The 19,731-nt window shown below is 44.3% G+C and overlaps 1 protein-coding gene and 2 pseudogenes across 1 annotated transcript; 2 read left to right on the top strand and 1 right to left on the bottom strand.

Moving 5' to 3' along the window:
- Nucleotides 1-121: 121 nt before the first annotated feature.
- LOC117694857 (keratin, type I cytoskeletal 18 pseudogene) lies at nucleotides 122-1,387 on the top strand (annotated as a pseudogene).
- A 1,711-nt stretch (nucleotides 1,388-3,098) lies between these two features.
- LOC117694108 (olfactory receptor 13A1-like) lies at nucleotides 3,099-4,025 on the bottom strand. Its single transcript, XM_034484868.2, is given in 1 exon segment — nucleotides 3,099-4,025. A coding segment is annotated over 1 exon segment (924 nt). The 5' UTR covers nucleotides 4,023-4,025.
- Nucleotides 4,026-16,018: 11,993 nt separating this feature from the next.
- On the top strand, nucleotides 16,019-19,530 carry LOC117718056 (olfactory receptor 13A1-like; annotated as a pseudogene).
- The last annotated feature ends 201 nt before the right edge of the window (nucleotides 19,531-19,731 follow it).

Genomic DNA, 19,731 nt, shown 5'->3' with positions numbered 1-19,731 from the left:
ATAGAAAATTAATAACTCAATACTGATGAAAATTCAAGATCGATATTTAAAAGTGTTAAGAATTAAATGGGCGACAGAACTCCTGTCCTGGTCTTTCACTTCGCTCTCCCCTCCAGACAAGATGAGCTTCACCACCCACTCCACCAACCACCGGTCCCTGAACTCCGTGCGGACTCCCAGCCAGTGAGTCCAGCCTGCCAGCAGGGCAGCCAGTGTCTATGCAGGTGCTGGGGGGCTCCGGGTCCCAGATATCTGTGTCCTGCTCCATCTGGGGTGGCTCTGTGGGGTCCACAGGCCTGGCGGGAATGGGTGAAATCCAGATGGAGAAGGAGACCATGCAAGACTTGAACGACCACCTGACCAGCTACCTAGACAAGGTGAAGAGGCTGGAGACAGAACAGGAGACTGAAGATCAAAATCCGGAAACATCTGGAGAAGAAGGGGCCTCAGGGCATCTGAGTACTGAAGTACTGGAGTCAGTACTTCAAGACCATGAAAGACCTGAGGGCTCAGATCTTTGCAAATGCTGTGGATAATGCCCACATCATCCTGCAGATCGACAATGCCCGTCTTGCCACTGATGACTTTAGAATCAAATATGAGACAGAACTGGCCATGTGCCAGTCTGTGGAGAACAACATCTGTGGACTCCGAAAGGTGGTAGATGACACCAATATCACAGGGCTGCAGCTGGAGACAGAAATCAAAGCACTCAAGGAGGAAGTGCTGTTCCTGAAGAAGAATCATGAGGAGGAAGTCCAAGGTCTAGAAGCCTAGATTGCCAGTTCTGGTTGACTGTGGAAGTGGATGCTCCCAAATCTCAGGACCTCAGCAAGATCATGGCGGATATCCACGCCCACTATGAAAAGCTGGCTCAGAAGAACCGCGAGGAACTGGACAAGTACTGGTCTCAGCAGACTGAGGAGAGTACCACAGTAGTCACCACCAAGTCTGCCGAAATCAGGGACGCTGAGACCACACTCACGGAGCTGAGACGCACCCTCCAGACCTTGGAGGTTGACCTGGACTCCATGAAAAACCAGAACATCAACTTGGAGAACAGCCTCAGGGACGTGGAGGCCCGATACAAGGCACAGATGGAACAGCTCAGTGGGGTCCTTCTGCACCTGGAGTCAGAGCTGGCACAAACTCGGGCAGAGGGGCAGCCCAGACCCAGGAATATGAAGCCTTGTTGAACATCAAGGTCAAGCTTGAGGTGGAGATTGTTACCTAGTGCCACTTGCTGGAGGATGGGGACGATTTCAGTCTCAACGATGCCCTGGACTCCAGCAACTCCATGCAAACTGTGCAGAAGACAACTACCCTTAAGATCATGGTTGGCAAAGTGGTGTCTGAGACCAATGACACCAGAATTCTGAGGCACTGAGACACACCCTCCAGAACTTGGAGGTTTGTCTGATCCACCAACCAAAGAGCATACATAGACTGCCTCCCCCCAACCCTCTCCCCCTACACATATGTAGCAGATGTGCAGGTCAGTCTTTCATGTGGGGGTTTCCCAACAACTGGAGCAAGGGCCGTCCCTAAATCTGTTACCTGCCTTTGAATACTGTTCCCTTAACTAGGCTGCCTTGTCTGGCCTCATTTGGAAAGGATGCACCTAGACCTGCAGTATTCTGGGTCTTTCAGTTCTGTTGTTAATTTGCTAGTAGGAGATCTCTCCAACTTTTTATTTAGCTATGTAGCGCTATGTATATGTTCCTCTTAGCATTGCTTTCATCGTGTCCCATAATTTTGGTGTATTGTGAATTCACTTTCATTAGTTCCTAGGAAGTCTTTAGTTCCTTATTTTTGGCTTGACTCTGCAGTCATTCAGCAGACAGGGAATGGAGGAATTTAAGCTGGTTTCTCCTTTCCACCTTGTTCCATTCTTGACTGTCCACAGTGTATGTCAAGGTACTAACCACACTGGAGATGGGGCACAGCTGCTCAGTGAATCCTCTTTGGAAAACATTTACAGACATTCATAAAGAGTCTCCCATCAATATTTTTGGAGATTTTTCTAGTCAAAATAACTATGAATATATTAATCATCACAGCCATGGTTCATCAACACGGTCTTGTTTCACCTGTTATTTTCCCCCATCCTGCTTACCTCATCTCCTAATCATGTATGTTGTTGTTGTCTTGTGTTTGTTGCCATCTCTTCTGTATTAGTTGCATGACTCTCTATAACATATAGACAAACACCACAATGGATTAAATGATCAAAATGCTCACACCAACCTGAACCCATCTGGGAAACTTTATTTCTGAGCTCCTCTTACAGTAAAACAGAGCTTGTGTCAGGTGAACATTACATACAGCATGTAGTGTTGAATAATAGTAACCCATGAAGAATGGTCATGTCACACAAAACTCATTCAGCAGGAAAAATGCTGAGGTACAAACTAGTTATGACTTAGCAAATCTTTGCAATGGCATCGGGTCTGAGAAGAGGCCACCATGCCAATATCTGACTCTAATCTGACATCTTTGTATCTTGAGATCAGAGACAGTTCCATAAGGATCCTAGGCTCCCACACCCAGCCGTAACTCAGGTTCTTTATGACGTTTCCTTCCTTCAAATGTTAAATGATCCAACCACCAGTGTAAACTGCAAGATAAGAAAGATGAAAATAGTCAAATCAGGCCAGCAAATGCCCAGAGCACATGTGTGTGTGGCAGGAATGGGGGAAGAGGGGGGTAATGTTTCCTTATATCATTATTTACTTGTGGGCATTGTCACAGAGGATCAGGAAATTTTAAATAGGTTATTAAAAGGACTATACTCAATATTTAACTACACTTGATTCAGTCATAGAAATATCTTAACATTTAAGAGCATTGAACTTATAAGCACATATTTTATGTATGAAGTAGAAATGGCTAAAGCTTATTAAAACACTTAGAAGAGTAGAAATCAGTATTACCTTGTAGACAGCATAATTTTCTGTATACAAACTTTGGACAGCTAGCCAGGGCTATAACTTAGCCTGTGCCCTCCAGAGTCAGAAGATACAGAAAAGAGGGCTTGAGTGATCTTTTTAGCTCCTTGATGGCTCTTCTGCAAGAGTTCTTCTCCAAGTTCAAAGTCATCAGTGGGGAAATAAAAGTTTTTTAAAGGATGTTTTGAATTCCTTGTTTCTCAGGGTATAGATGAGAGGGTTCGGAGACGGGGTCACAGTGGTATATGGAACAGTGATGACCCTGTCCAGGAGCCCAGCAATTCCCAGGGCTGGCCGGACATAAGTGTATAGAACAGTGGAATAATAAAGGGTGACCACAACCAGGTGGGCAGAGCAGGTGGAGAAGACACGCTTCTTGCCCTCAGCTGAGCGGATGCGTAGGATGCTGGTGATGATGAAGACATAGGATGTCATGGTCAATAGGAAGTTCAGGCCTGTCAGGAGCATGTCTGCAATGACAGTCATGACGTTGTTGATAAAAGTGGGGCTGCAGGACAGCATCAACACAGAAGGGATCTCACAGAAGAAGTGTGTGATGAGATTGGGACCACAGAAGGACAGTGGCAACACCAGACAAGTGAGCACCAAGGAATCAAGAGCTCCAGTAAACCATACAAAGGTTGCAAGGGCCACACAGGCTCTGCCACTCATGAGGGTACCATAGTGCAATGGTCAGCAGATTGCAAGGTAGTGGTCTTAGGCCATGGCAGAGAAAAGCAGAAGCTCGGAGCCCAGGACCCAGGAGAAGACGAACATCTGTGTGAGGCATCCCCCATAAGAAATGCTGTTCTCTGCCACCAGGCTCTGCAGGACTTTGGGCAAGACGGTCACAGTGCAGATCACATCCATCAGGGCAAGGTTGGCTAGGAAGAAGTACATGGGCGTGTGGAGGTTGGGACTGCTGTGGATGGTTATGATAATCAGGCCGTTGCCAGCTATGGCTGCTATGAACAAGGCAAAGAAGAGGCAGAAGAGGGTGTCCTCAACCAAGGGGTCATCAACAAAGCTTTGCAGGATGAACATGGTCACAGCCGACTGGTTTACCGGAGCCATGGGAAGCACCTCTAGTCTCAGGATTGGAATTGCTCAGAAACCCTTTTAAAGCTCAGGTAACAATCAATTCTGTGTAATGAGGAACCTGTTCTGGTAAGAAAAAAAAATGGTTTAGTTTTATTCTCCTGGCTCACAGGCAAGTGAAAATAGTAGGTCAAAGACATACACTACACAGACTCAGTCTGTGAACATGGGTGGACCCTGAATGAAGGATTCTGAGCAAGTTGCTCCATACAAGCTGCAGCTCATCCATTGAAGAAGGAGAGATCGTCATACTTGTGTGAGCCAACTAGGACATCGCTACTGGAGACTGTCTTGTCAATGATGGGAAGACATGAACAATTATGAAAAAGCTGAGGAAGGGTGAAGGGTAGTGAGAAGAGTTTATCTGATGCTGGCTGCTTGTCTCGGAGTATGGGGGAATAACAGAGAGAATATTAATAAAATGTCTCTCTGGAGACAGAACCAAGTGTGGTCTTTATGACAACATGGCTTCTCATCCAGTTGACAGCAATGAACCCAGAACTTTCACCTTGGAACTCTATTCCACCAGCACATGAAGCTAGAGAATAACATTCAACAATCATACCCAGTACGTGGAGAACATGTAGGTGTGCTGTGAGCCCTAAGATGTCCCTCAATCCCTTGAGCTACTGGAACTCAGCTGGTCCCAACCCCAGTTCCTGCAAGATTGCCCAGAAGGCCACCTAAACCAATCAAACAATCCCTGTAGGACTTGACATGTCCTGTCCCTGTCCAGCATGGATCTGAAGCACACAGGCCCCAAAAGCTAAGAAAGCAGCCTTCTGTTGATAGAGGAGGGAGCTGTGGTCACCAAGATTGAGGTCATGGATTATGTGTGTACTAGGCTCTTGTCACTTCCCACTACCAGACTCTTGTCAGGGTGTAGAGAAGGATACGTTTCTGAGTATGAGTTCAGAGTCAGATTGTAAGGGCAGGCTGACATTGACAGGTGACAGAACTTTCCATTGTGGCCTGTCACATGGAGGGCAGGATATGATCAGACTGCTCCCATCTAGCTATCAAATCTAGCATGAAATGACATTTTTGGTTTCAGAGTAAAGCCTTTCACATATTTCCAGAGAAAAATGCTCTAAAACTGAAAATAGTCCAGGACATTCATTCACCGAAGCTCCCAACACACTGCGTACCAGATGTGTTCTAGAAAGGTTTGCAGTGGGAGGGGTGTGAATGACTATGCTGTGCTGGCTCTGTTCCCACCTTTCTTCTAGCAAACCAATCTCAATGTAATAATGGCATAACCTGGGTTGGCAGACCTGGGAAACTTCTCTTAAAGGTCTAACACACACACACACACACACACACACACACAGCATTGAGAAAAGAAAATACCATAAATATAGGCAACTTTGATTTGTCATTATCCCTGAATGGAGCTGGAAAGATTCCTTTCATCTTCTAAACATCAATAACAGAAAAAATGCATTCTTTTTTTTTTTATATAAGGAAAGCATTTAATTGGGGCTTGCTTACAGTCTCAGAGCTTTGTTCCATTATCAGCCTGGCAGGGAGCATGGCAGCATGTAGGCAGACATGGTGCTGGAGAAGGAGCGGAGAGAATTCTACATCTAGATGCACAGGCAGTGGGGAGAAGGAGTACCACTGGACTTGGCTTGAGCTTTTGAAATCCAAAAGCCGGACCCCAGTGACACACTTTTTCCAACAAGGCCACTCCTCCTAACCCCTGTCCCGTAGCACCACTCCCTAGTGACCAAGTGTTCAAATGTATGAGCCTATGAGGGCCATTTCTATTCTTTTTTTCTTTTTTATTGGATATTTTATTTATTTACATTTCAGATGTCATCCTCTTTCCCCATTTCCCCTCCCTAGAACCCCCTATTCCACCCCATCCTCCTTTTTGCTTTTATACCAAAAAAAAAAAAAAGCATTCTTTTAGTGTCTATGATGTTTTGTGTCAAGGACATATGAAATAAAATGTGTTTGTTTTGACATTTAGAATCTTGATACTCTTTTATTTAGTTTGGGTGATTTACTGTACAATGTTCTATATGGCTAGCACATTTCTATCATGTCTTTGTGTAGTTGTGAGCAAGCCATGTGAAATCTACCTAAAGAAGAGACTGTCTTCATTTCCTAAATTACACATCCAATCTTGGGGAACTCTGTCAAACCTTGGAGTGGACCCAACTGGTGCTTCTATTGACCCTTCATTCCCCCTCCTCCTCATCCAGCACATCCTCGTTCATTTCTGTCAACTCCTAGTACCCAGAAATGCTTTCTACCCAGACCTTCAGTGGCCATGCCTGGCAGGGACTCCAGTGGGTAGGTTACACTATTCTTTCTGTTCTCCATTTTCATTCTCACCCAAACCCAGGAATAACCTGCTTACAGGCCCCACTCCTCCCACTTTAGCTACATTTACTGGAGACTCCAAATCTTGGCTCAGACCCAAGGTCCCCTAATATTTTCATCTCTGTCTTTCCAGATAATTCTTTGATTTTCGGTACTTGCAGGATTCCCCTCTTTGTACCACACCTCCAATGCCTTGTAATCCTAGGTGTGAATGGATGCACTTAGCTCTGAAGTCGTCTCTCTCAGCCTTTTCCTCCTTGTCCACCTCTGTCCCTCTCTGCCACCCACTGACCTGCACAAGCGCTCAGCCACATCTTCCTAATATCCAGAGTGCACAGAAATCAAGGAATGCAATACTCACCCAACTCAGACAAGGCATCAAAACCTGGAATCACTCCAGTCATCCTATTCCAGACGCCTAGACACCAACATGAAACTACAAATACTAAATGTCAAGACAGTATGCCTTTACCAGAACCCAGTAATCCAACTCCAGGACCTGAAGACATGCAATATAGCTAAAGCACAAAAAGGGACTTCAAACAGCAATTATGAATATGCTGAAGGACCTTAAATAGGATATGAATAAATTCCTTTGTGAAATATGAAAGCATAAACAGTAGAATGAATATAACCACAATTCATGACATAAAAGAAGAATTTGACAAAAAAAAGCAAACCCAAAGAAAACCCGAATTGAAATAAAAAGTTTAGAAAATGAAACAAAAGAAAAAAGATTCTCAGAAGTAAGCTTCACCAAGAGAATACAGGACATAGAAGGGAAATTTTTCTAAGTTGAAGATGATATAAGAATGCATAATAGCACAGCCAAAGAAAATTATTTCTTTTAATGCTTTATTATTTTTATTTTTGGAGAACATTTATTTTTACTGATTATTTTATTTATTTACGTTTCAAATGTTATCCCCCTTCCCAGTCTCCCCTCTGCAAAACCCCTTCCCATTCCCCCTCTCCTTTGCCTCTAAGAGGGTGCTCCCCCACCTACCTACCTACTCCCACCTCAGCCCTCTAGCATCCCCCTACACCGGAGCAACAAGCCTCCACAGGACCAAGGGCCTCCCCTCCCATTGATGCCAGATTAGGCAATCCTCTGCTACATATGTAGCAGGAGCCATGAACCCACCCATGTAGGGTTGGTGGTTTAGTCCTTGGGAGCTCTGAGGGGTTCTGTTAGTTGATAAAGTTGTTCTTCCTATGGGACTGCATTCCCCTTCAGCTCCTTCAGTCCTTTCCTATCTCTTCCATTGGGGTCCCCAGGCTCAGTCCAAGGGTTGAGTGAGAATGTCTGCTTCTGTCTTAGTCCAGTTCTGGCAGAACCTCTCAGAGGACAGCCCTACTGAGCAGTTTTAAAAACAGTTCTTGGCATCAGCAATAGTGTTGGGGTTTGTGTCTGTGGATGGGGTGGATTGCTTGGTGGGGCAGTCTCTGGATGGCCTTTCCTTCAGTCTCTGCTCCATTTTTTTGTCTCTGGATTTCCTTTAGAAAGAAACAATTCTGGGGTAAAAATTTTGAGATGGGTGAGTGGCCCCTTCAACTGGGGGCCATGCTTATCTACTGGGGGTGGTCTCCTTAGGTTCTCTCTCTTCTCTGTTGGGTATTTCAGGTAATGTTATCTCCGTTGGGTCCTGAGACCCTCTTTCATCCCTGGTGTCTGGGGATTTCTAGTGTTTCCTGTCCCTGTTCCACGCTGCCTGCCACGGCTACATATTTCTATTCATTCTCCTGACCCTCTGGACTTCTCTCCTGTTTCTTCCCATACCTGAACCTAATCCCCCGTTTTCCTCCCCCCTCACTTCATGCACCCATGTCCCTTACCTCCCTCTGCCTCCCATGACAATCTTGTTCCCCCTTCTAAGTAGGATTGAAACATTGACATTTTGGTTTTCCTTCCTGTTAAGTTTCATATGGTCTGTGAAGTGTATCATGAGTCTTCTGAGCTTTTGGGCTAATATCCATTTATCACTGAGTACACACCATGTATGTCCTTTTGGGTTTGAGTTACCTCACTCAAGATGATAATTTCTATATTCATCCATTTGCCTGCAAAATTTATGAACTTGTCATTTTTAATAGCTGAGTAGTACTTCATTGTGTAAATGTACCATGTTTTCTGTATCCATTCTTCTGTTGAGGGACACCTGGGTTGTTTCCAGCTTCTGCTATTATAAATATGGAGCATCTTCTGGGTATATGCCCAGAAGTGGGTATATACCTGGGTGGTATAGCTGGGTATATACCAGGAGTGATATAGCAGAGTCTTCAGGTAAAACTATTTTTAATTTTCTGAGGAACTGCCAGACTGATTTACAGAGTAGTTGTACTAGTTTGCACTAGTTTGCAATCCTGCCAGCAATGGATGAATGCTTCTTTTTCTACAATCCTCTCCAGCATCTGCTGTTGCCTGAGTTTTTTTTTTTTTTTTTTTTTTTTTATCTTAGCCATTCTGATTGGTGTAAGGTGAAATCTCAAGAGTTGTTTTGATTTGCATTTCCCTCATGACAAAGGATGTTGAACATTTCTTTAAGTGATTCTTCATCATTGGAGATTCCTCAGTTGAAAATTATCTGCTTAGCTCTATACCCCATTTTTAAATTGGGTTATTTGATTTTGTTTGAGGTTAGCTTCTTGAGTTCTTTATGTATTTTGGATATTAGTCCTCTGTTGGATGTGGGGTTGGTAAAGATTTTTTTCCCAATCTGTAGATTGCCAGTTTGTTCTATTGACTGTGTCTTTTACTTTACAGAAGCGTTTCAGTTTCACGAGGTCCCATTTATCAGTTGTTGATCTTAGAACCTGAGCCATTAGAATTCTGTTTAGGTAATTTCCTCCTGTGCCAATGAGTTTGAGCCTCTTTCCCACTTTCTCTTCTATTCAATTCAGTATATCTGGTTATATGTTGAGGTCCTTGATTCACTTGGGCTTGAGCTTTGTGCAAAGTGATAAATATGGATCTATTTTCATTTTTCTACATACAGACTGCCAGTTGGACCAGCACCATTTATTGAAGATGCTTTCCTTTTTCCATTGTATGTTTTTTACTTCTTTGTTGAAGATCAAGTGCCCATAAGTATACGGGCTTATTTCTGGGTCTTTAATTTTATTCTATTGACTTGTCTGTACAAATACCATGCAGTTTTTAAATTACTATTGTTCTGTATTACAGTTTAAGGTCAGGAATGGAGATTCCCCTGAAAGTTCTTTTATTGTCAAGAATTGATTTTGCTTTTCTGGGTTTTTTGTTTTTCCATATGAAATTGAGAATTTCTCTTTCCATGTCTATGAAGAATAGTTTTAAAATATTGATGGGGATTGCATTGAGCCTGTAGATTGCTTTTGGTAGGATGGCCATTTTTACTATTTTAATCTTACCAATCCATGAGCAGGGGAGATTTTTTCATCTTTTGAGGTCTGCTTCAATTTCTTTTTTCAGGGATTTTAAGTTCTTGAATTGAAGAACACATCAAAGAGATCATTCACCAAAATCAAGTAGGTTTCATCCCAGGGATGCTGGGATGGTTCGATATATGAAAAATCCATTAATGTAATCCACTATATAAACAAACTCAAAGAAAAAAATTACACAATCATCTAAGTAGATGCTGAAAAAGCATTTGACAAAAAAACAATATCCCTTCATGTTAAACATATTGGAGAAATCAGGAATCCAAGGCCCATACCTAAACATATTCTGGATTAATACTTTTGAGGTAGGTGGGTGGCCCCATGCCTCAACTGGGGGCCATGTCTATTTTGGCTAATGTCCTCTCTGTTGGGTCCTGGGAACCTCTTGGGTCTTTGGCATCTGGGACTTTCTAGTGGCTATCTCCAGTTCCTCCTCCTCCACTGTTACACACTTACTTTCAAATTCCTGACCCTCTGTACTTCTCCCCCATCTCCTCCCATATCTGAACTGGCCTCTCTTTTTCCCTCCCTCTTCTCTCTCCCTCCCAGATCCTTCTCTCCCTCCACTTCCCAGAGATTATTTTCTTCCCCCTCCTGAGTAAGATTAACATCCACACTTTGGTGTGATCATCTTTTTTTCTTGGGTTTCATATGGTCTGTGAGTTGTATCGTGGGTAGTCCAAGCTTCTTTCTGGCTAATATCCACTTATTATTGAGTTAATACCATGTGTGTTCTTTTATGACTGGGTTACCTCACTCAAGATGATATTTTCTAGTTCCATCCATTTACCTATAAAATGTGTGAAGTCATTGTTTTTAATAGCTGAGTAGTTCTCCATTGTTTATACGTACTACATTTTCTGTATCTGTTCCTCTGTTGAGGGTCATCTGGGTTGTTTTTAGCTTCTGGCTAGTATAAATAAGGCTGCTATGAACATAGTGGAGCACAGCCAAAGAGTACACATAGGGGGATCCATGGCTCCAGCTGGATATGTAGCAGAGGATTGCCTTAGGGGGCATCACTGTAAGGGGAGCCCCTTGGTCCTGTGGAGGCTTGATAACACAGGGTAGGGGAATGCTAGGGCACTGAGGCAGGAGTAGGTGGGCAAGTGGGGGAGCACCCTCATAGAAGCAGGGGGACAGGGGAAGGGACAGAGAGATAACATTTGAAATGTAAATAAATAAAATAACCAATGAAAAATGAAAAAAAATTCATAAGTGAAATTGGTCTGAAGTTCTCTTTTGTTGTTGGGTCCTTGTGTGGTTTAGGTATCAGAGTAATTGTGGCTTCATAGGATTAACATAGTGAGAATGGCCTTCCCAGGAAAAGCAATTTTCAATTCAATTCCCCATTGAAATTTCAAAGCAATTCTTCACAGAAATCAAAAGGACAATTTTTCCAGCTTCATATAGAAACAAGAAAAAAAAACCCGAAACTTTCAATTTATTTTGAATTAAAGTTAAATTTCAATGTAATTGAATTTTAATTAAAAATTCAGCCTATTTGCTTACTTTTAGCAGTTACTTTTCACAATAGTATCTAAGCAATTAGCTGCACTCTGAACTATTTTCTCGGAATCCTGCATGTTCTGATAGGCAGCATTATGTTATCATTATGTTTAAATACTTTTAAAATCTCACCAAGATAGTTTCCTGACTCTTGGGTGTTTTTGATCCTTATTTTAAGCTTTTCAGATGTATTAGAATATTTGTTGACTTTTTTCCCCTCCAATTTTGATTGTGGAAATTCAAGCACTTAACAGTGCTGAAGCATTTTATAGTACTCACTCTCATGTGCACTGCCCACACTCACCTTCAGCACCTATGTGCTGGCGTTAGCAGTTACATTCACTTACATATCAGTAGATTTACTTATGAATTCATTTATTGGTTTTTAAATGTTTTTAATTGAAAAAAAGTACCTCGCTTCTTCCCCAGTCCAGCCATGCCTAGGTATACTCACTCAGACCCCTCCCATACCCTCCATTTCAAGTTAATAGCCACTTTTGATTTGAACATATTTGTTACTATGCACATGTGCGTGCACACACACACACACACACACACACACACACACACACACACAGCCATGCCTAGGTATATTCACTCAGACCCCTCCCATACCCTCCATTTCAAGTTAATAGCCACTTTTGATTTGAACATATTTGTTACTATGCACACATGCATGTACACACACACACACAATGCTGATTCTATTTTTATTGTTTGTGTATATGGTTTCAAGGCTGACCACTTTGCATTAGGCAACTAATAAGGGGACTGTACTGGCTGGTTTTGTGTCAACTTGACACAAGCTGGGGTCATCACAGAGAAAGGAGCTTCAGTTGAGAAAATGCCTTCATGAGATCCAGCTGTAAGGCATTTTCTCAATTAGTGATCAAGGAGGGAGGGCCTCTTGTGGGTGGTACCATCCCTGGGCTGGTAGTCTTGGGTTCTATAAGAAAGCAAGCTGAGCAAGCCAGGAGAAGCAAGCCAGCAAGTAACATCCCTCCATGGCCTCTGCATCAGCTTCTGCTTTCTGACCTGCTTGAGTTCTAGTCCTGACTTCCTTTGGTGATGAACAGCAACATGGAAGTGCAAGCTGAATAAACCCTTTCCTCCTCAACCTGCTTCTTGGTCATGATGTTTGTGCAGGAATAGAAACTCTAAGACAGGGACACATCCTAGATGAAGCTAATACTCCCAGCAGTCATTAGTTGCTTGTAGTTCTTTGTCTAAGGATGGACTACTTAAAAATGTCTCCGGTCATATTAACATATCCATTGATATTGCCATTGCTTGGTTTTGTTTATACAGCCATATCTAGGAGAGATTATTTTGGCTCTTACAAGCTTGCTTCCTCTACTTCCACATTTCCTGATCCACAGATTCAGAAGCAATGACACATATGTTTCTACTGGGGCTGTGCTACCCACAATCCATTGACATCTGCATTGTGTCCAGTTGTGGTTTGCTATGATGGTGTCCATTTGCTGTAAAAAGAGAAGTTTCTTTGATGAGGGGTCATAGCTATATTTATCATTCGGTATAAGGGTAAGAATTTGAATGTAATAGAGAGCAAGGTGGTCATAGTACAGTCTTTTCTAAGATTTATAATCTCACTAGTCCCAAGAAGCGGGTCAGGTTTCCAGTTCCAGGTGACTAAGTCAGGGTGTCTATTGCTGTGAATAAACACCATGACCAAGGCAACTCGTATAAAGGAAAACATTTAATTATGGACTTACTGACAGTTTCAGAGGCTTAGTCCATTATCATCATGACAGAGGGCACGGTGGGAGCATGGCAGCACACATGGCATTGCAGTGGCAACTGAGAGCTACATCCTGATACAGAGAGAGTCAAACACTAAAACAAGTCTACAACTACAATCAGAGATCATTTGAGGCTGAGTGGAGGGTGGACCTAGAGGAGAAACAAGGCTTCCCTGGAGAGGGATCTTGTGGGAAAGAACTCAGGATTTTGTCTATGTGGAACAGCCAACCAACCCATTGATTCAGGTTAGCAAGCTATTGGAGTGGCACACAATAGGTTTCCCTGCACAGGATGCCAAGCTTTGGACGCTCCAGTAAATTGTAACATAGGATTGGCTCTGGAGACAGCCATGCATGAATGTGGGGTTGCCTTTCTACTTTTCAAGAGTTACTATGGTCCAGATCTGATGCCTACTCCTCTGAAGCTCAAGGAGTGAGCCTAGCCCATGTAACTTTGTATCTTTATAGGTTTGTGAAACTAGTTTCTATTGATGTATTAGCCTTCAGAGATCATAACCAAATGTGGTCCCAGGAGTTCTTTATGTCCAAACTGCTGGAAGAGACAGCACCACTACAAAGGGAACAGACTGGCCTCCAGCGACTGAAACCTGGCATTGAACAGCCCCGTGTGCACCAGCCCTCGGCAACTCCAGGACATCAACAAGTGGAGCTCCTGTACGTCACAGCAACAGGATGATCCAAACCTGAGCATCCCATCCCACTGAACAAGGAGGGCCCAAGGTCATCCTCAGATCAGTTCTAGTTTAATTCTCATAAGAAGGCAGTCAGATGTAGCTCAGACAGGCCTACTTAACTCCATGACAGATGTGTATACTCCCCTGACGCAGACGGATGGAGAGTAGGAACTCCTCCATCAATGTGTGCAATGTCAGTCCTTTTACTGTGTGTTATGGATAAGGACAGGCTGCTGTGTCTTCTGCAGGAGTCCATTGAATGTCATCAGACTTGCTTTCATAGAGCCTTCATGACCAGTGACCCCTAGATTTCCTCTTCTGATACCACTTTCCTATTTGGAGTTGGCGAGGAGATAGTCCTACAGTTGCTTCAGAAATAAAAATGAAAAATGTAGCTCACTGTGCCTTCTCCAGGAGTCAGAATCCTGCTTTCTCCATGCCTTAGGGCTCTGGTGTCTCAGCTTGGCAACTATGGCCCATAGAGACTCCTGTTTACCTCACTGTGGGTAATTGTTCTCTGAGGGCCACTCCTAAGCAATCTGAGTCCATCCCAGGGGGTAGCCTACATTAAGGTCAAAAGCAAATAAATGGGACACAGGGATCTTTGTGGCAAAATGTATGTTCTTTTGGACATGTAGACATCTTGGGTTTAGATGGGCAGCCACAGACAGCTTCTCCTTCCATGTGAGTTGTTCCTTCCTCTATTCACTTCTTCCTTTTGGGCACCCATCTTCTTCTTTCTTTCTTTCTTTCTTTCTTTCTTTCTTTCTTTCTTTCTTTCTTTCTTTTTCTCTCTCTCTCTTTCTCTCTCTCTCTCTCTTTCTCTCTCTCTGTCTCTCTCTCTTTCTTTCTTTCTTTGTTCTTCTGTGAGGGAGGGATGATTCTCAAAAGAGATTTGGTTTTCCTCTTATCTATTTTAGTGTGTAAAAATGAAAAAAAAAAAAAAACAAAAAAAACTCTTACCAGAATCACCTTGCTTTATAGTTTCAGTTTGAAACTTTAAATGCATGGCTCTAAAGGTCTACTCTGTGACCAATCTGGGCTGTTGATCAGTGAACAGAAATCTTGTACTGTGGCTTGGCTCTGAGGCAGATCTGGGTCTTTAGAGAGACATGGTGGTTTCCTGTGGATCTGGTACAGAGTTCAGGGCTCAGAGCCACCTGTGGCCTGAATAGTTATAAGCAGACAGGTACTGAGGCTGAGATGTAGACAGAGAGGATTTGGAGGTTCAGTTGAGAAGCCCTGCCTTCTGTATGAGGCCTCTGGGTATCTGCAGGGAATGGTGACAGATCACCCTTTGCTTTTTGAAGGACAATATGGGTTCTGAAGAGTCTATGGGTAGCTTAGCTCTTCAGCAGAAGGAAATGGGGTTATCAAAAGCTCAGGCTCTGCTCTCAAGCTCACCCTGTAGGAGAAAGGCTTTGATCTGTGCACTCACAGGGAAAGAATGTCTTCCTTATTCAGCATACACCATGTGAGTTCTTTGTTTTCATGTAGTCAACATCCCACTCATGGCATCCCCAGGATGGGTCTGGGCCTGCTCATCCCCATCAGATAGAAAGGGGCCAAGCTCTGTCCGCATGCTGATCAGTCCACATCCTTCTGTGCCTGAGAGGCACATATTCAGGAGCGTCCTGGATGACTAGAGACAGATATGTGTATGAGGTGAAGGGAAGACAGACTTGAAGCTGGGTAGGATTGATAGCCTGGAAATTTGGGGCCTTGCTTGAAGTCAGGTCCATGCCTTTCTAGCTGTGTTTTGGTACTGGCATAGCCAGGCACCTTCTCTGGCAGGCACAAACCACCATCAGTGGTAGATACCTGTTGTCCTCATTGAGTTTATCATCCACAAGGGAGTGACTAATGGTGGCAATGGAGAAATAGACAGTGTGGTTTTCACAACTAAAACTTTTCCATGTGCTAACCCTCTCCTGACCCCAAATCATGCTCTCCCAAACTCTTTTTCTGCCTGCCTCTGAGAAGGCTGGCCTACCCCTTGATAAGGCTGGTCCTGTCTAGGTCCAAAAAGTCGATGCTGAGAAACAGACTACCCCTCGGTATGCCATAGCTGGCTGGCATATATGTTAAGAGGAGCTCCAGTTCTAAGGTATCATAGCACATGATCAGTGTCAAAGCAAACAGTGGCTGTAGAAGGATACTGCCCATCACAGGCAGGGGTTCCTTCTGCTCTGGGTCTACTGTGTACAGAGTGGAGAGTTCATACACTGTCACACTGTGTTGATAGATGATGCCATCACTTGAACAGCAACAGTGCCCATGAGAAGCACTCCTACTCACAGCTGGCTGGATCCTGTGTGAAATGATGGCTGCCCCACACCCTGTGTCTCCTTGACCATCCATTGCTGTGTAATGCCCAGTAACTCCCAGGACTCACTGTCAAATGGCAATAAACAACTACACAACTGTGGTAGAGTTTGTCCTGCAAGGACTCTCTGGGAATCCTGGTCTTCAGGCTCTCTTCTTGGCCTTTTTCTTGCTTATTTATTTATTTATTTATTTATTTATTTAAAATACATTCCAGATTTTATACCCTCACCCAATTCCCACCACCACCCAGGAACCCCTTATCCTGTCCCCCCTCCTGCCTCCACAAGGGTGTGCCCCAACCAAACCCCCACTTCCCCCTCCCCATCCTCAAATTCCTCCCCGATTGGTGTTCAGCCTTCATGGGACCAGGGATCTCCTCTCCCACCCATGGCCAACAAGGCCATCCTCCCCTAAGTATACAGCTGAAGTCATGGATGACTCCCTTTGTGCTCCCAGGCTGGTGGTTTAGACCCTGTGGAGCTCTGGTTGGCTGGCACTGTTGCTCTCCTCTTGGGGTCACCAACCCTTTCAGCTCCTTCAGTCCTCTAACTTCTTCATTGGGAGCCCTTGATCAGATCAATAGGTAGCTTCGAGAATCTGCCTCTGGATATGTCAGACTCTGGCAGACCTTTAAGGAGACAGCTGCATCAGGCTTCTGTCAGCATGCACTTCCTGACATCCATATCACCGTCTATCTTTGGTGACTACACATGGGACGGATATCAAGGTAGAGTGGTCTCCCGATGGCCCCTCCTTGACTTTTTGTCCCACACTTTGTCGCCTTATTTGCTCTCTTGAGCATTCTGTCACTCCTTCCAAGAAGGACCGAGGCATCCACACTTGGTCTTCCTTCTTCATGAGCTTCATGTGTTCAGTTAGTTGAATCTTGGTTATTTCAAGCTTTTGGGCTAACATCCATTTATCAGTGAGTAAACACCATGTGTGTTCTTTTGTGATTGGGTTACCTCACTCAGGATGATAGTTTCTAGTTCCATCCATTTATCTAAGAATTTCTCAAATTCATTATTTTTAATAGCTGAGTAATACTCCATTGTGTAAATGTACCATATTTTTTGTATCCATTCCTCTGTTGAAGGACATCTGGGTTCTTTCCAGCTTCTGCCTATTATAAATAAGGCTGCTATGAACATAGTGGAGCATATGCCCTTGTTATATGTTGGAGCATCTTCTGGGTATATGCCCAGGAGTGGTATAGCTGGGTCCTCAGGTAGTGCTATGTCCAATTTTCTGAGGCACCGCCAGACTGATTTCCAGAGTGGTTGTACCAGCTTGCATTCCCACCAACAATGGAGGCGTGTTCCTCTTTCTCCACATCCTCGCCAGCATCTACTATCACTTGAATTTTTTATCTTAGCTATTCTGACTGGTGTGAGGTGGTATCTCAGTGTTGTTTTGATTTGCATTTCCCTGATGACTAAGGATGTTGAGCATTTCTTAAGGTGCTTCTCAGCCATTCGAATTTCCTCAGTTGAGAATTCTTTGTTTAGCTCTGTTCCCCATTTTTAATAGGGTTATTTGGTTGTCTGGAGTCTAATTTCTTGAGTTCTTTGTATATATTGGATATTAGCCCTCTATCTGATCTAGGATTGGTAATGATCTTTTCCCAATCTGTTGGTTGCTGTTTTGTCTTATTGACAGTGTCTTTTGCCTTTCTTGCTTCTTTACATCCTGGCTCTTTCAGGAAACACCCTCATCATCATAGCCATCAGCCTCAACCCAAGTCTTCACCCCCATGTATTTCTTCCTTGCAAACCTGGCCCTGTTGGATATCGTCTGCACATCCACTGTTCTTCCCAAGCTGCTGGAGGGTCTGGAGGGTAAGAGCAGCCACATCTCTTACAAGGGATGCATGACCCAACTCTTCTTCCTGACCTGGTTTCTAGGGGCTGAGCTGCTGCTGCTCCCTGCCATGGCCTATGACCGCTATGTGGCCATCTGCCGCCTGCTGCACTACAGCATGCTGATGCGCTGGCCCGTCTGTGTCCTGCTCGAAGGCAGTGTGTGGGTGATCAGTGCAGCCAGCACATCTGTGCACACTGGCCTGATGGTGCGACTCAATTTTTGTGGCCCCAACCAAATTCATCATTTTTTGTGTAAAATCCTGTAGGTAAAATGGCTGGGAAATGCAGAGTTCCTCACACCAGGCTGTGTGTAGTTGGCTGTGTATGCTCTGGGTTCCTCCAGGGGAAGGTAGGCCCGGCTGCTGTGGCTCCACGGTTCCTCACAGCACTGCCCCAAACACGAGAAAGTCCATGGGTTTTTACAGGCTTTAATGTCATGGCGGATGGTGGATGAATCTGGATACACCCCCTGTAAAACCCAGGGAAGTTCTGAGTTAAGTAGCAGGGAGAGAGGGAGAGGGGCTGGGAGGAATGCTTAATTGGCTCCACCCTCTGGTCTTCAGGTACCTTATTAGTATGTAAATCTCTCTAGGGCCTGAGGCCTGTTAATCATGCCCTCCACCTGTGCCCTGCATGACTGAAGGGTGCAGGTTGAATGGAGATTAGACCTCATGTCAGGAGCCTGTGTTCTGGGGGCGTGACTGAACACCCACAACCCAAGAACCAGGATACCCTTCACAGCCCAACAAAGTCCCAACATTGCTGCTTCTGTCTTGCAGCCCAAACACCCTCAACAACATCATGATTGTCATTGCGGATGTGTATTTTGGTGTGGTCAACTTTCTGTTGACTATGATATCCTACAGCTTTATCATCTCCAGCATTCTGCGCATCCGCTCCACAGAGGGCAAGAAGCGTGCCTTCTCCACCTGCTCTGCCCACCTAGTGGTGGTCATCCTGTACTACTCCACTGTCATCTACACCTATTTGCAGCCCAGCTCTGGATCCTCCTTGGAGAATGGCAAGGTTGTTGCCTTACTGTACACAGCAGTCAGCCCTACGCTGAACCCCATCATTTATTCTCTGAGGAACAAGGATGTCAAAGTAGCCCTCAGAAAGTTATTTCCCTGTCTCCATTGAGGAGGCAGAGGCACCCATGTGACTTGATCGAGCTGTTGATGAACTATTTGGGGTCCATGACTAAAAATCTGATGTCATGTCAGAGAACAGAAAGGTAATTTATGTGGCAGATGTACATGTACTGTGCTCCCTTGGGTGATCCACTGGTAATTTCCTTTTGGAAGTGTGGACATCCAGGTTTGAGGCAGGCCGTGTGTTTATATCCTGGGTAGATATCTCTTATGTAGAGCCTTTTGGTATCATGCATTGGAGAAAATCACCCAGACCCCCGATATTGGACTAACTCCTCTTAGTTTGAACTTGAGAACTGTGTCTGGTGGCACCATGGTACTTACACCTCTGAGAGCAGAAAAAACAAGCAATCTGCTTCTCATACCAGCAACACCCAGGAAGGTGTGGGTTGACTCATCAGTTCCTCTTTAGCTGGGATGCTTTGCCATCATAGTAGAGGATGTCAGCCATTTCATGGTTTGGACAGAAGCTTTTGCAGGAGTTCAGTCTCCCTCTGGCCTCTGAATGCCACTGTCCACAGCATCTTCCTAGACTTTCTTCCCTCCTCCACACAGTTTCCTCAAAGCTATGATCAACCCTGTGTTGTTTGATGCTGTTGCTAGCAACCTCCAAATGTATACCT

This window comes from Arvicanthis niloticus, chromosome 1, assembly GCF_011762505.2.
Source record: "Arvicanthis niloticus isolate mArvNil1 chromosome 1, mArvNil1.pat.X, whole genome shotgun sequence".
In the NCBI taxonomy this organism is placed as follows: Eukaryota; Metazoa; Chordata; class Mammalia; order Rodentia; family Muridae; genus Arvicanthis; species Arvicanthis niloticus.
Note: the sequence above shows the minus strand (reverse complement) of the source record. Positions and strands in the feature narration are given on the sequence as shown.